This window comes from Cucurbita moschata, unplaced genomic scaffold (genome assembly GCF_002738365.1).
Source record: "Cucurbita moschata cultivar Rifu unplaced genomic scaffold, Cmos_1.0 Cmo_Scf00011, whole genome shotgun sequence".
Lineage (NCBI taxonomy): Eukaryota > Viridiplantae > Streptophyta > Magnoliopsida > Cucurbitales > Cucurbitaceae > Cucurbita > Cucurbita moschata.
This window is the reverse complement of record NW_019268527.1, coordinates 3955271-3970145: the sequence shown is the minus strand read 5'-3', so window position 1 is coordinate 3970145 and position 14875 is coordinate 3955271. Positions and strand designations below refer to the sequence as shown.

Below are 14875 nucleotides of genomic sequence, written 5' to 3'. Positions count from 1 at the left end.
AATTACGCTAACATGAATTTATTTCATCGTAATAATATTTAAATATAGTTCTAATATGATTAAAATAAATAAATAAATAAAATGATTAAAAATTTAGTGTTTAATTTTATTTAAAATTACATGATCTATTACTTATGAAATTGAAAATTTTAAATATAAATTTAATAATAATAAAATAAATTCTCCAATATTTAAGATTATATGTATGCGAAATCTCGACTTCGACTAGTCTCACTCTAGAATCCTCCATTGATTCTCTCTCTAAAACTCCATTATCTCTGTTTTAAATTTTAGATTTATTAAATCTATTTATATTTCATCTTCTTCTTCCCCACTAAACCCTATTTATTTCTATGTTCGGTTTCATATTTTTATTCCATTATACTGTTTTTGATTGTCTCATATTTTTATATGTTTTATATTTTTATTATCCTTAAATTAACTTTGATTCAAAATCATTCATGGATTTCCCCGATAATGTCGTTGATATTCGTGTGGGAATGGATTTGCGGCACTATGTCGATGCTCTGGATCAAGAACGCAGAAAGATTCTGGTTTTTCAGAGAGAACTCCCACTCTGTGTGGAGCTTGTTACCAGAGGTAATTCGCCGGAATCTATGGCGGTTTTTATATTGTTGTATGTTTTTTTGTTTAATTTTGTGGGTTTTTGCATCAGCAATTGATTCTTGCCGGCAGCAGTTATCTGGGGTCTTGTCGGAGAGTTCAGAGCATACTTCTTCCGATGGCCCTGTTTTGGAGGAGTTCATTCCGGTCAGAAAAGATTCCGGTGATCCCAATTTTGAACAATCAAAACCAGATATAAATGAAGTGGGTCCATTGGATTGGCTTAAATCCGCTCAGCTTTGGAATCAAACGTCGGATCCTCCGGTTGTTGAGGTATAATTCCATTGCTCTGTTTTTTTGTCTGTTTGGCTGCCGAGAAAATTGACGAGGATTTTCTGGGAAAGTTGTGTCAACTTTGTTCTTTTTTCCAGGATGTTGCTAAGAAACCGCCGTCGGCAGTTGTTGAGGAAGAAAAGAAAGGCGTGGGCGGTGGTTTTCAGCCATTTCAGGAGAAAAATCCATCCGAAACAGAGGCGGCGGCGGTTGTCGGAAAAACGGTCTGTTGTTCTCCGGTGATGGAGGCGACAGCGAGTTCGACGGTGGAAACTGTCTCCAAAGGCAGCGGCGGAAACAGTCAACGAGAAGAGAAGGAATCTCAAACTCAAAGAAAACGGCGGCGGCGCTGGTCGTCGGAGTTACACCGGCGATTCGTTCGTGCCCTTCAACGACTGGGCGGCCCTCAAGGTAAAAAAAAAAAATTAATTTTATCACAGTAAAAAAAGAATTAACTCTCAGTAATTTTACTTTATTTAATTACAGTTGCTACACCAAAACAAATTCGCGAGTTAATGAAGGTTGACGATTTGACTAACGATGAAGTCAAAAGCCATTTACAGGTTCATATTTCTTCCAATTAATTAAAAGTTTTTTTTTTAATATGATTTTTTTTATTAAATTAATTTAATTTAATTTCAGAAATACCGATTACACGCACGACGGCCGACAAATTCCGCCATGCACGACAGCGCTGTGCAGAAATTCGTGGTGGTCGGAAGCATGTGGGAACCGCCGCCGCCGCCACCGAAGTACATGGCGATGACGACGGGGCAAGTGACCCCGGTGGCGAGAGTCGTGCAACGGCAGAAGACGGCGGAGGGAGGAAAGGGGAGACCCATCGGCGGGATGGTTCAATTGAATTCGCCGCCCGCATCTTACTCGACTCTAACCGCCACAACCTCGCCGGCGAAAGCGTAGAATTATTTTAATTATAATTTATTTTATTTGTGTTGAAGGTAGTTTTGTAATTAAAATATCATTATCATAAAAAAATAAAATAAAAAACGAGAATAATTTTTAAAACATTAAATTTTTACTAAATATTAAAAAATATATTCTAACGAATATATAATATTTTTATGGAATCTTTTAAGTGTAAAAAATTTACCCAACACAAAATTTAGCTATATTATTTAATTTTAACCCATTCGAGATCAAATCACAAATTCTACCATAAATGACATATCGTATTTACATTGTTGGATGATGAAAGTCCCACATCGATTAATTTAGGGAATGATCATGGGTTTATAATCAAAGAATACTCTCTCCATTAGAGTGAGACCTTTTCGGAAAGCCCAAAGTAAAGCCATGAGATCTTATGTTCAAAGTGGATAATATCATACTATTGTGGAGAGTCGTGTTCATTTAATCTTTTAATAGTTAATATTCGAACAGAGCATAATTAAAGATGAATGAGAGTGGTTTAGTTAAAAATGAGTTTTCAAATTCAGGATCTTATCCAAACTCATTAATTACTCGAGAAACTAACATTAAACCCACCCACCAAACGGAAAGAGTTTTGCTATTTCGTATGGACTATGATAACGAGGTTTCTTGATCTTATTAGAAGAGAATAAAAATAAAGATATAAAGTCAAGCGAGTCGTAAAAATTATAGAATTCACCGTTAACAATCGAGTAAGCTCAACTCCTTCTACAAATTGTAGCCATGTAATCGAGAAGAACAATTTTGATATTTGGCTCTTGATTGAGTATACTGTTTTAGCATCATGGTTTCGTTTCAAGAAGGATGACTGCATTCGTTTCTAACTTTGGCTTCGTGCTCGTTTGGCTCCACAGTGAAACTTCAACTTGTCGACCCTTCATGCACTTTTCACCATTTGATCGCTATTCCATTTCATTGATGGCGATTTTTTGTTCTCGTATTAATAGATAATGTTATTTGGATCAGAAGATAAATTCTATAGATATTATATATTTAGTGTTAGAATGAAACTTTATAACCCTCCATCAATTTTTATATAGTAGATGATGTTATGATATTATTAGGATGAATTTACTTTAAATTTACTTTTAAATATTAATAAAAAGTAATTTTCTTTTTGAAATGATGTCCAGGTCTAAATATATCAACATCTTTCTGTCACGTTTTATATGCTATAAATTTATTACGAAAAAAAAAAAAAAAAGAGAAATCATGGTATCATAGTGGTGTAATTTGACATAATCTATAATCTAATATTTTTAAAAGGACGAGTCATTTGTCCCTCTTTTCGTATTTTTTACTCGGTCAATTTTAATATTTTTTTAAATAAAAGAATATTCCAACCAATTACTTAATTGACTTTTGATATTTTTTTTTTCAAATAAAAGAATATTCCAACCTTTCACATGTATAATAATCAAAGCTAATATTTTTCATCTTTATCGCTTTTATTTTGTAATTTACTATTTTCTAAAAAATATATTCTAACAATTTCTTTTTGAAAGTATATATATATATCTATTTAACTTGTCGGGTCGGATTTGTAATGACCAACATAGAAGTAGGTGGAGAAACTGAAAATTGAAACCATATTATGTATCCATGTTTGGATCACTGTGTTATCAACAAGAGTGTTAGATGAACACCGATTCTCCACAATAGTATGATATAATCCACTTTAAGCATAAGCTTTTATAACTTTGATGTGGGCTTCCCCAAAAGACATCATTCTAATGGAGAGAGTATTCTTAAACTCATGATCAGTCACTAAATTAGCCGAAATTCGTGGAACCCATTCTTTTTTACTAATTTAGCCTTTTTTTTTTTTTTTTAATTTATAAAAATACTAATTTAGAATATTATTAGCTTATCTCTTTAATTCAGACTGGCCCACAGAATCTTGGACGATGTGTCTCATTCTTCTTCATAATTTCAGATCAACCCATCTGATCTCCACCCTAGATTGATCATCCGACGGTCTCCATTTCACGACCATGATTCAGATCCACGTTCTCACGCACAGGCAATCACTTCCCCAATTTGGATAAGTTCGTGTAGATTTAGATTATGACCTTTGAATGAATAAAAGGCCAAACGACTTTTGAGGGCCATTATAGAGACCATCAGAAATGCAAAACGACGACGTTGCATGCTGATTTCTTATTTGTATGATCATTTTTGCATATGCAAAAAATTCCTTGAGGAATATTCTTTTCTTATCTTTGGTGGAGACCTAACTTCCAACAAAATATATATATATATATATATATATAATTGTCAATAATCAACGTTTATTTCTTAGTAGTAGGATTTTCCGATCATAAAGTCTTTAAATACAGCTTTATAAACGAGTATAAGAAGAATAATTCAAACTCCTGACAATGTTGAATGATATTCCATTAATTAAGAAATATTATATTATAAAAAATTACATAACAAAAACAACATATATATATATATATATATATATATTTAAGTACGACTAATGATGAACTAAATTATTATGCGCAAATAATAAAGCACATTTGCTTGATTCCTCTTCTTCCATGGCCGACTTGTCCGAGTTCATTTCGAAACTACTGCTTCGTTTGCTAAGAATATCAAAAGCGGTAAACTTGCTTTAGAGATTTGGATGTCTAACCATCACGGATTGGCCTAATAATCAATAAGAGATAGGGAAATAGTAAAGGGATTAAAGAAAATAAGTTCAAACGATGCTCATCTACCTAAGATCTAATATTTTACGAGTTTCCTTGACTATCAAATGTAAGAATTAGATAATTGTCTCGTGAAATTAGCTGGGGTGTGTACAAACCATGACCCGCTTAGAATAGTCATCTAAGAAAATACGGTTTTAAAATACGGTTTTAAAATATAGATCCCACCCAGGTAAAAAAAAGAAAAAAAAAAAAAGCAAGTATACTTCCATTCATGATACATAAACTAATCAGCAGAAGGGAGCCCATGGGCCATTTATGCTTTCTATTCCTTGCTCAAACACTCTCCTATACCAAAAATGATCTTGCAGACTTTCAGAGATCAATCTCGGGATCAATATAACTGAATGAAGAACACAGGCTTCATTTTATTATTGAAACTTGGGGGAGGTCATTTATGAACCAGAATAATGCTGGAAAACACATGCTTCATTAGATTCCTTCGTCAATATATTGTATACATTCAAAAAGTGAGTTTTGACTAATGACTAACCAGGCACTACGCTTGATCTGAAGGTGGGGGAATGCGAAGTGGTACGCCAGGAGTAGGCTCTAGGACCACTGCCTCTGGAAGTTCCTTTGACAACAGTTCCTGCATTGTATTGAATTGATCAACATTAACAGAGCTTCTTCAAGTTTCTTGTCATTAGCAAAGTAGAAAGTAAATAATGGCAACAATTGACTTGCCCCTGCATAATCATTGAACAAAAAGTGAATTTGTGAGATCCCACGTCGGTTGGGGAGGAGAACGAAGTATTCTTTATAAGGGTTAGGAAACTTTTCTCTATCAGACGAGTTTTAAAAACTTTAAGGGGAAGTTTGAAAGGGAAAGCCCAAAGAGGACAATATCTACTAGTGGTGGGCTTGGGCTGTTACAAATGGTATCAAAACCAGACACCGGGCGATGTGCCAGTGAGGAAGCTGAGCCTCGAAGGGGTGGATACGAGGTGGTGTGCCATCAAGGATGCTAGGCCCCGAAGGTGGTGGACTGGGAGGTCCCACATTGGAAAAGGGAATGAGTGCTGGCGAGGATGCTAGGCCCCGAAGGGGGGTGGATTGTGAGATCTCACATCGGTTGGGGAGGAGAATGAAGCATTCTTTATAAGGGTGTGGAAACCTCTCCCTAATAGATGCATTTTAAAAACCTTGAAGGGAAGCCCAAAAGGGAAAGCCTAAAGAGAACAATATCTACTAGCGGTGGACTTGAGCGGTTACAAAATCCATTGTTAACAATGGAGGACACACTTCTCACTCATTCGACCATGTTTCAGCTTATAAGATTGTGAAATCCATATTCTGGTCATTCTTTAGTTAGTGAACTACTTGATTCTCATTAAACTTCATCGGTTTCTATCCTTTTTATACGAGGTAGAAAGAAATAAACCAAAGTAGACAGGTAACCTAAAAACTTCATGCAAAGATCAAGTATGAGCGTATGAATATGATAACATATCAGTTCGGACACAGGATTCATAATGGCTGTGGTTGAAGTAGATATTAACCTTAAAAGATTCAATTGTCCCTTCAGCACTAACTAAGCTTGCAAGAAGCCCTTTGCTATCCATATCTCCATTATTCATTGGCACGATGAACCTGAAAGATCATGAGGAAACATAATTTGATGAGATAAAATAGAAATATGTTCAAGACATCAAGAACATATTAGTCACATTATAGGATTAGTCTTGGAAGAGAACGAGCCACTGTAATGCTCAGTACCCTTGAAATTTTCTTTGATATTGCAATATATTTCAGCGCCAAGTTTCTTGATTGTTGATCTAAGTTGAGGTTTCTAACATAGTTATATAGAACAAACAAATAGATGCCACCACCAAGGACAGAATTTAAGGTTTTGGAAGCATTTATACTTTGCATGCAACAGCTTTGCAAGTTGAACTGCATCTTCTTGTCCAGAAACGAGAGTAAAATTAGGCAGAAGCTGCTTTATAACAGGTGTGATGACAATATCAGCCCTTTGTTTCCCCAAAAATTCCTCGTTGTAAGAGCAATGAGGTTCATAATAAAGAGTCAGCTGGCCTTGGGGAGAAATAACAAGATACCTGTATCAGATTCAATAAACAGAGATATGGAATCTAAATAACCAGTAAACTAAATGGATATTCATCATATAAACTATCATACTATTTTACCCGTTTTCAGGACGCTGCCAGGGAGGACCTAGAACTGGTCCAGCAGTGGCTCTAATGAGTACTTGAGATCCATTTTTTGCTTCAATAACTGAGCTCTGACCACATTCTAAATAAGTCACCTGGATATAACTAAAACTAGCCTTAGAACGATACATATGAGCACAAAGTGGTCTATGGAATGCTTCCAGTAATAATATAATCAAATTTAGGCATCATAAAACATTGAACTAAAAAGAAGAATGGCCACGAAAAGGTGAAAGGGGAAAAATGGCCCATAATACCTGTTGATATGCTCGTTTAACAAAGAATACAAAAGGAAAGCGCCAATGTATGCAGGGAAGTTACATTTTTTAAACTATTTGGGCGGGGAGGGAGTTGCTCCTACATTATCTTTTATCACTCTGGATCTTTATGTATGTGAGATCCCACGTTGGTTGGAGAAGGGAACGAAGTATTCCTTATAAGAGTGTGGAAACCTCTCCCTAATTGACGCGTTTTAAAACTGTGAGGCTGACAACGATACGTAACAGGCCAAAGTGAACAATATCTATTAGTGGTAGGCTAGGGCTGATACAAATGGTATTAGAGCCAAGTACCCAGCGATGTGCCAGCGAGGACGCTGGGCTCCAAAGAGGGGATGGATTGTGAGATCCCACATTGGTTGGAGAGGGGAACGAAGCATTCCTTATAAGGGTGTGGAAACCTCTCCCTAATAGACCCGTTTTAAAATCGTTTGGTTAACGGCGATACATAACGAGCCAAAAAACGGACCATATCTATTAGGGTGAGCTTGGGTTATTACAATGTCTTCCTGCATTGAATCTTGATAGTCTATCCAAATTAGAAGCACTAAATAAAAAAGTGGGAGATGGGGCATGATCTAAAGAATGTCTTCTAAAAACAATAGCACCTGTATCTCTCTTCCTTCTTCTTTGGCGAATAACTTACATAAAAATCGATTATTAGAGGGCCACGAGTACAATGTTGCAACATTTATGTACTTCTTTTCCCAGTGAGTAGAGTCATAAATGCTGGGGACGTACGACACAATCAAATAATGGATGCATTGTCTATTGGTGTCGTGATTATTAGATGACATTATATCCAATTCTCAAAATATCTCAAAATATGTAACAGCTCAAGCCCATAGCGTTAGCAGATGTTGTCCGCTTTGACCTGTTACGTATCGCCATTAGCCTCACGGTTTTAAAATAGTCTATTAGGGAGAGGTTTCCATACTCTAATAAAGAATGCTTCGTTCCCCTTTCCAACCAATGTGGGATCTCACAATCCACCCTCCTTGGGAGGCCCAACGTCCTCGCTGGCACGTTGTTTAGTGTCTAACTTTGATACCATTTGTAACAGTACAAGCACACCGCTAGCAGATATAGTCCGCTTTGACCCATTACATATCGCCGTCAATCTCAAAAACTTATTCGGGAGAGATTTCCATTCTTATAAAGAATGTTTCGTTCCCCTCTCCAACCAATGTGAGATCTCACAAAATATTTATACTACAAATTAAGATTTCCTCAAGAGCTAATTAGCTTGCATAACCAATTTTCTACCAAATAAACAAGACCATCTTAGCCACATGATTAAGCAACTTAGCCTTGAATGGAAGCAGAAGGAAAAACAAAAAGAATTCATAGTAGAATCTGCTTACGTTGCTGAAAAGTGGATCCAACAATGCCTTTGCATTTGGAGTTGCTATAACTTTTAGATTAGGAAACTTCTCAGAGAGAGGTCTCAAAGTCTTCAAATGGCAGTGATCATCAAGGCTTTGTGTAATAAGTAAACAGTCAACCTCAGGAAGTTCATTCAGCTGCACAAAGATTGCTCAAATATCAGAATAATTTTATCAAAGAAACCAGAGTAGATGCTTATAGCCATTCCGAAGTTACCTGGAAATTCTTCAATATCTTCTTGGAGGCCTCATACAGCCACGAGATACCAAAATCAAGAGTACCAACCAAAACAGGATCTACCAAAATGGACAGACCGCCCACTTCCCACAACCAACTATTGCCCTAAAACAAACAGGAGGATGATAAATTCTAAGCAACTTCAATCAAAATGAACGAATAATAATCGAATCCAAGTAGATAAAACTAAGAACCCGCCTCCAGATAAGTAAGATCAAACGCATCGGTGGTAGAGACAGTCGCCCCATCGGCACTCTCTTTGGCAATCACAGCCGGAACTACCCTATTCGATCTGTAATCAAGCGTAAGGACAACAACAGCTTCGATTCTCCAACTGAAGAAAAACTAAGGTGCAGAATGAAAAACCTGGAAATCGAGACCTTCGGCAATGATCTGGAAGTTTTGAACGTAGGATGAATCGTACGAGAGATTGCAAGGGCAAATGAAGAAGGGGAGAAAGCCATTTTTGTCCCAAATGGTTTGCAGAAGCTTATGCACTGTACAGCTGCCATGGCTTCTTCTCAGCCACTGCAAGATCTTTTCCCTGTTTTTCCCGCGAAATGTAGAACACGAGTGGTTATCTATTTATTTGAACAGGTTTCAAGAATGAATTGTTCATCAAAATTATGAACAGTTCAATCTTCCAACGATTCGTTGATTTTGTGTTCCTGATTTCGCCGCTTGCCGTGGCCGCTTACCCACCACCCGCGATAAAACAAACAAAATTGTTAGAATACTTTGGATCAACTGCTTTTTAAGATTGATTTCATTGAGGTGTCTTCTCAAAACAAGATGATCCAAGAATTTGACCAATCCATTGTATTTGATTCGATTATCAATTTATTCTATCTAATTTCATAATTATTTATTAAAAAAAAAAAAAAACTCTTTAATTTTTAGTGTTTGAAATGTAACTTTTCAAAATATATTTTAAAATTGTAAATTTTACTTTAATATTTGATGACAAATAAATAATTATTTTATACATTCACATTTTGTTTTTTTATTAAAATAAATGACTCAAGTTAAATCTAAATATTTTTACGATTGAGTTAGGTCATTAATTAATAAAAATTTATTATTATTTAAAATATTACAACTCCAACGATTATATTTAATTTAAAAATGTCTCGGCTAAACTCATAAAACATTATTATATAAAAAATTAAAACATAAATATTTCGGCAAATTTTACATGACTTTATGTGATAAGGTGTTTCAAATGTTCGAACTGAACCTAATTCAAAACCAAAAAAATTCAACAAACGTTCTTTCTTCATCTACAAAATTGGGCTCGGTTCAATCTACATTTCATGTGTTATAAACGACTCAATTGAGAAACAGTTGAAGTGGAGCTGAGAAACGGTTGAAGTGGAGATTTCAAGTCCAGACTTTCAGTTGAAGTGGAGCTTTCAAGTCCAGACTTTCCCCTTCCTTCCTATTGTGGAGTGACTCAATTTAGAACAAGGTTCCAAATCAATTCTTATTTCAACAAAAGCTTTGATCGTTGGACTGAGGATTACGAGTAAACGATAATAAATGTCACTTCCTATACAAATGCTTCACATTTTCACCAAAAATTCTCAACCACCTAAGTAGATATTTTTCTTTTACTTTGATAGAATGAGGTTGGGAGCCGAAGTAAGCTCCCCAACAAGAACAAAACCCCATATATACTTCTAGTTTTGGTTCACATCTTGAATGCTAGCTCTCTCTCCCATTTTTTGGGACAATACGGTATCGACGAGACGATTTGGCTACCTTTAGGTGTTGGCAACTCATCTCTCGAAGGAATTTTCTTATGCCATACAATCTCGTTCTCGCGTTCGAACTTCCTGAGCGTTTCAGCTACACTATCTATTTCTGTTCCGAAAACAAGTCTCCATGAATTTTCTCTTGGCATGTCCTTTTTCACATCAGTTAATGCATGTCTAAGAATACCTATAGCAACTCCAGCTTGGCCACCAGACATCAGTTCTTTTGCAAGATTTTTTCGACTTTTCAACTCATGTAGAGCACGGAAAGCTGATAGAAATTCCTATACCAACGAAAAATGATAACGATTATAACGAGTCTTATACATACAAACTAGTTTGATATGAACATTTAAAACGAGCATGAAATAGCAGGAAGCATTCGTACCAGAAAGCTTGAGGATTCTCCAGATAATATGCGTAAATGATTAGCTGATTCATTGAGTAAGTCAACAATACCATAGTGTAGCTTAGCCAAAAGACTTGAAATAGATCCCTTTTCTTCAGCCCTCATCGTTGTGACAGCCTGATATGTTTTTTATGACATGATCAATATAGATAAACATCATTGAGAACAGTAATAAAAAGAAAATGATACCTCCCGAATTCCTAACCCCGATCAAGGCCAACAATACTATTTAAGGCATGCTCGAGAGCGATATAGGAATCACTTTTATCATGTCCAAAACCACTACAAAAGAATGACAAAGTGTGACAAAGTGGTTTTTGTCATTCCAAAATCACTCTCGAACATACCTCACAAAGTGCACCATCAACTTTGAGGTCATTTTTTGTTAGGATCGCACAACACCGCACACACTCGATCTAGAGGAACACAAAGAACATGAGAGAGAAAATTCAAGGTGGAATATTGGCTAAAGGTTTATATTGATGACTTCAGGTATGTACAGTAGAAGAGAATACATAGGATACAAAAAGTACATTTTCAAAGCACTACCTAAGGGGATAATCATAGCATAAGCTGAGGCTCCCATGTCCCGCCAACCCTTCGAAAAAGGCAAGGTCGTCAAACGGCTCATAGGGAGTTAGGAACAAGAAGAGTCAAAGGTGGGTAAAACTCACATAAGCAGAGGGGGAGACACATTCATGAAATGCGAGAAGCCATGGGGAATTGGCCAACTATGATATAGATATCTGACTTTCAGGTAAGAGTATGAACATCTATTAGTTCGTATAATGGGTCTACTTATTACAAAAGGCGACATCCCTATTCCAAAACATACACACAAGTCCTCAAGCAGGTGGGGACATGTATATGATTCAGTTGAGTATATATATAGTTTTACCAGACATAACCAACTATTATATATTGGTTATGTAACTATCTACCGGATATAACTCTACCAACTTTCAATAGGACCATTTTTCATATATAGCTTTATTATAAATAAGCAGCAGACTCTGTGACCCAACAATTTTATCATATGAACTTTAGAAGAAAACTAACCTGAGCCTCAGCTAAACAAACAAGACTCATTGCAACAGAAGTAGATGGAATAACTTCTGGTGGCCTTTCAGAAGGCACGCAGTGTTGAATAGATGGAAGAATATCCTTAGCTAGATATTGATAAACCCCGGCAGCTTCTCTGAAAAAGGTCGCAGATTGCACTTGATCTGTATAAGAGAAAAGTAAGTGATCCAATAGGTATAAATCCAAGACTTGTACAGGAAACTAGTTCATCATTACTACCCACCTTCTGATATAACTTCTAAGGCCCTCTGCCTAAGAACAGCACCGTATAGGAAAAGAGTCATCGCTACCTCGAACCTCAAGTTATCTATTTGGAAAAATTTTGGACCCCTAAGATGAAATAATGATGATGAGCTCAGAGCACTCGACCATCGTATCTTTAGGTCTGATGTCCATTGAACAATCTTGAGGTTATAGCCAACCAGATCAACTTGGGAAACAAAATTTTCCAACAAGGGCAGGTATTGCAGTAGTTTGTGAAGGACCTGGAATGTTTTGAACACATAGAACATAATTGAATGAGCATACAACAGCCATGACAATCTCATAAGAAGATAAAACCGAGACAGACAGACAGAGCTGAACCACCAAATCATAGGAAGAGAGGGAGGAGTCATTGGTTTAAATCAAGCATATATGTAAATGGGCTGAAATTGAAGGAATAAATCAAGCCAAATCCACCTATCATCCTCTCTTACGTGGAAATAAACATTGAAAACATCATCGTAAAACATTGTCGTGGACTTGCATGTTTGAAAACGTCTTTAAAGCAACATAACGAAAATTAAAATAAAACAAGTAAAGACCATGACACATGCATAAGAAAGTTATGTAAGTCCATGACAGTGTTTTACGATGAAGTTTCAAATGATTATTTCCGTATAAAATGATTACGTTATATATCCAATAATGACTTCAGGTTAAGTAGAAATCTAGGGTCGTTACAAATCCGAGGCATCTTCAGCGTAAAAGAACATATATATTCATGTATTAGAATCACAAAGGAGCATTTACCAATAAGGTTGGAAAATTATTGATATGTTACCTGTTGAGTGTGGGAAGACAACCCACCAGACATTTCTCTTGCAATAGCATCTGTGATAGAGCTAGTTTCATTAATGGACTCCTCAATCACTCTACGCCTAGAAGTCATCTCCTTCAGTTGTTCAAGTGTACTGGAATCGCGGGCAATGAATTTGTCCTCAAACACACACTGCGCATATTGACAAATAATCACTATAGTCTCAAATGATAATTAACCATAACAAATACTACTAAGCTCTCTAACTAGTATTTCTTTCACTACTCTTTATGATTTTCGATTTTCTTTAATCCCTTACTACTTATAGTTGAAAGACTTCTTCCAGAACTTTCACTGTACGGCCTGAATTTCCTCTCATAGGAGCCTGTGCTAGACCCATATCTAGTCTCCAACTTATAGCTCAGTTGAGTTCAGTAGTCGCTCAGACGAAAGTCAGCCTAGAATGAATCTCATTTCCAATTTTTTGGTAGAGTTTCTTTCAAGTATGGAATTCTCTCTACTTATCACACTTACTAGATAGGCTAATTTGGTGATTTAGTGCTCTACTTCCAAACAAAAGGGGAGGAGCTTTTTCTTGCCTGCTCCTGACAGTTAATCTCTACACGAGTTGTCGGCTCTGGTCTAGACTTTCCCACCCGAGGAAGTTCTAGGAAAGCCTTTAGAACGGGCAGCACAAACCCTTTCTTTTAGTCGGGCAACGATGAACATTTTATGTTGTATCTATTTTTTAGCTTTTTTGTTCTTTGGTCATTTCCCGTATCCTGGTCGATGGAAGATATATATATATATACACACACACATATGTATCATACGTGCCCTCGACCATTTTTAGTTCTATCTAGCTCTAAAGTACTTAATTGCGAAGATAATTGGAGACAAAATCCTAATAGGTAGCCACATGGCTTGAATTTATAACCTGAGACTGATTAAGGCAGGGTCAGAACTACATTACAACCATGGAATTGGCTCTTGAAACCTCCACCACATCACAATTCCACACTCGAAAAAACTCATATGGCAATTCAAATTAAAAAACCCAGAAGAACAGAAACATACCATCTTGGTTTTAAGCTTGGCCGGGTCCGAAAATTGCAGCAGCATCTTCGACAAAATCAAAACTCAATCACCGGGAAACTGATTCAAGTAGGAAGAAAGAACGAATAGGGCCGATGAAATTTTATTCAGGGACCCCTTCAACACTGATTTGCATTCAAATCGGCTCCAATAAGAACAATTATCAACTCAAGTTTGGATGAACAAACCCCCCCGCCTCGCTCGCGCAATCCTCAACGATGAACACCGAAGTAGAGACAGCTCGATACACGCGCTGAAGTTTGAGGCTAATTTGAATATAGTATTGGTGGGTCAATATCTCGTTGTTATTTGTTGCTCTCTGGCATTTACTCCTCGTTTCCTTCGTCGCCAAGATTTCGTGTTGATGAACAACAGAACTGTGGTGGGCCAATGGGCTACTGTCGTTCATGATCTATAACGGGCTTTTTTTTCGGCATTTAATGATTGGAAAATTTAATTAAATTGAAAACAATAATAGTGACTCATTTTAAATAATTAAAAATGGCTAAATCATGAGTGGTAGGGTATGTTAGACGAACACAACGCTCCACAATGGTATGATATTGTCCACTTTGCAAAATTAACTGATGTGGGACACTTTCATCCAACACCTCCCCTCGAACTCGAACAAAGTATGCCTCCCCAATTGAGGCTCGACTCCTTTGGAGTTCTCCTCGTAACCATTCCCTAAATTAACCAATGTGAGACACTTTCATCCAACACCTCCCCTCGAACTCGAACAGAGGCTCGACTCCTTTGGAGTTCTCCTCGTAACCATTCCCTAAATTAACCGATGTGGGACACTTTCATCCAACACCTCCCCTCGAACTCGAACAGAGGCTCGACTCCTTTGGAGTTCTCCTCGTAACCATT

The 14875-nt window shown here is 36.7% G+C and overlaps 3 protein-coding genes across 7 annotated transcripts; 1 reads left to right on the top strand and 2 right to left on the bottom strand.

Moving 5' to 3' along the window:
* The first annotated feature begins 226 nt into the window (after positions 1 to 226).
* LOC111449997 (transcription factor HHO2-like) lies at positions 227 to 1872 on the top strand. Its single transcript, XM_023090122.1, has 5 exons — positions 227 to 600; positions 677 to 897; positions 996 to 1308; positions 1384 to 1460; positions 1540 to 1872. The coding sequence occupies exons 1-5, from the start codon at positions 462 to 464 to the stop codon at positions 1816 to 1818; spliced, it is 1029 nt and encodes a 342-aa protein (XP_022945890.1). The 5' UTR covers positions 227 to 461; the 3' UTR covers positions 1819 to 1872.
* Positions 1873 to 4221: 2349 nt separating this feature from the next.
* LOC111449998 lies at positions 4222 to 9410 on the bottom strand. Of its 4 annotated transcripts, none has more exons than XM_023090127.1 (9): positions 9007 to 9410; positions 8839 to 8932; positions 8620 to 8745; positions 8382 to 8540; positions 6716 to 6834; positions 6434 to 6625; positions 6068 to 6158; positions 5059 to 5157; positions 4222 to 4439 (listed from the first exon to the last, which is right to left on the bottom strand). In XM_023090127.1, the coding sequence occupies exons 1-8, from the start codon at positions 9150 to 9152 to the stop codon at positions 5065 to 5067; spliced, it is 1020 nt and encodes a 339-aa protein (XP_022945895.1). In that variant the 5' UTR covers positions 9153 to 9410; the 3' UTR covers positions 4222 to 4439; positions 5059 to 5064. The 4 variants fall into 4 exon arrangements, with proteins under 4 accessions (XP_022945895.1, XP_022945893.1, XP_022945894.1 ...); XM_023090125.1 differs by having other exon boundaries at positions 4248 to 4503; positions 9007 to 9409; XM_023090126.1 differs by lacking the exon at positions 4222 to 4439 and adding an exon at positions 4576 to 4978.
* Positions 9411 to 10101: 691 nt separating this feature from the next.
* LOC111449253 lies at positions 10102 to 14377 on the bottom strand. 2 transcript variants are annotated; one of them, XM_023089076.1, is made up of 7 exons: positions 14191 to 14377; positions 13985 to 14062; positions 12932 to 13099; positions 12110 to 12371; positions 11863 to 12029; positions 10783 to 10920; positions 10102 to 10678 (listed from the first exon to the last, which is right to left on the bottom strand). In XM_023089076.1, the coding sequence occupies exons 2-7, from the start codon at positions 14027 to 14029 to the stop codon at positions 10331 to 10333; spliced, it is 1128 nt and encodes a 375-aa protein (XP_022944844.1). In that variant the 5' UTR covers positions 14030 to 14062; positions 14191 to 14377; the 3' UTR covers positions 10102 to 10330. The 2 variants fall into 2 exon arrangements, with proteins under 2 accessions (XP_022944844.1, XP_022944843.1); XM_023089075.1 differs by having other exon boundaries at positions 13985 to 14377.
* Between the last annotated feature and the right edge of the window lie 498 nt (positions 14378 to 14875).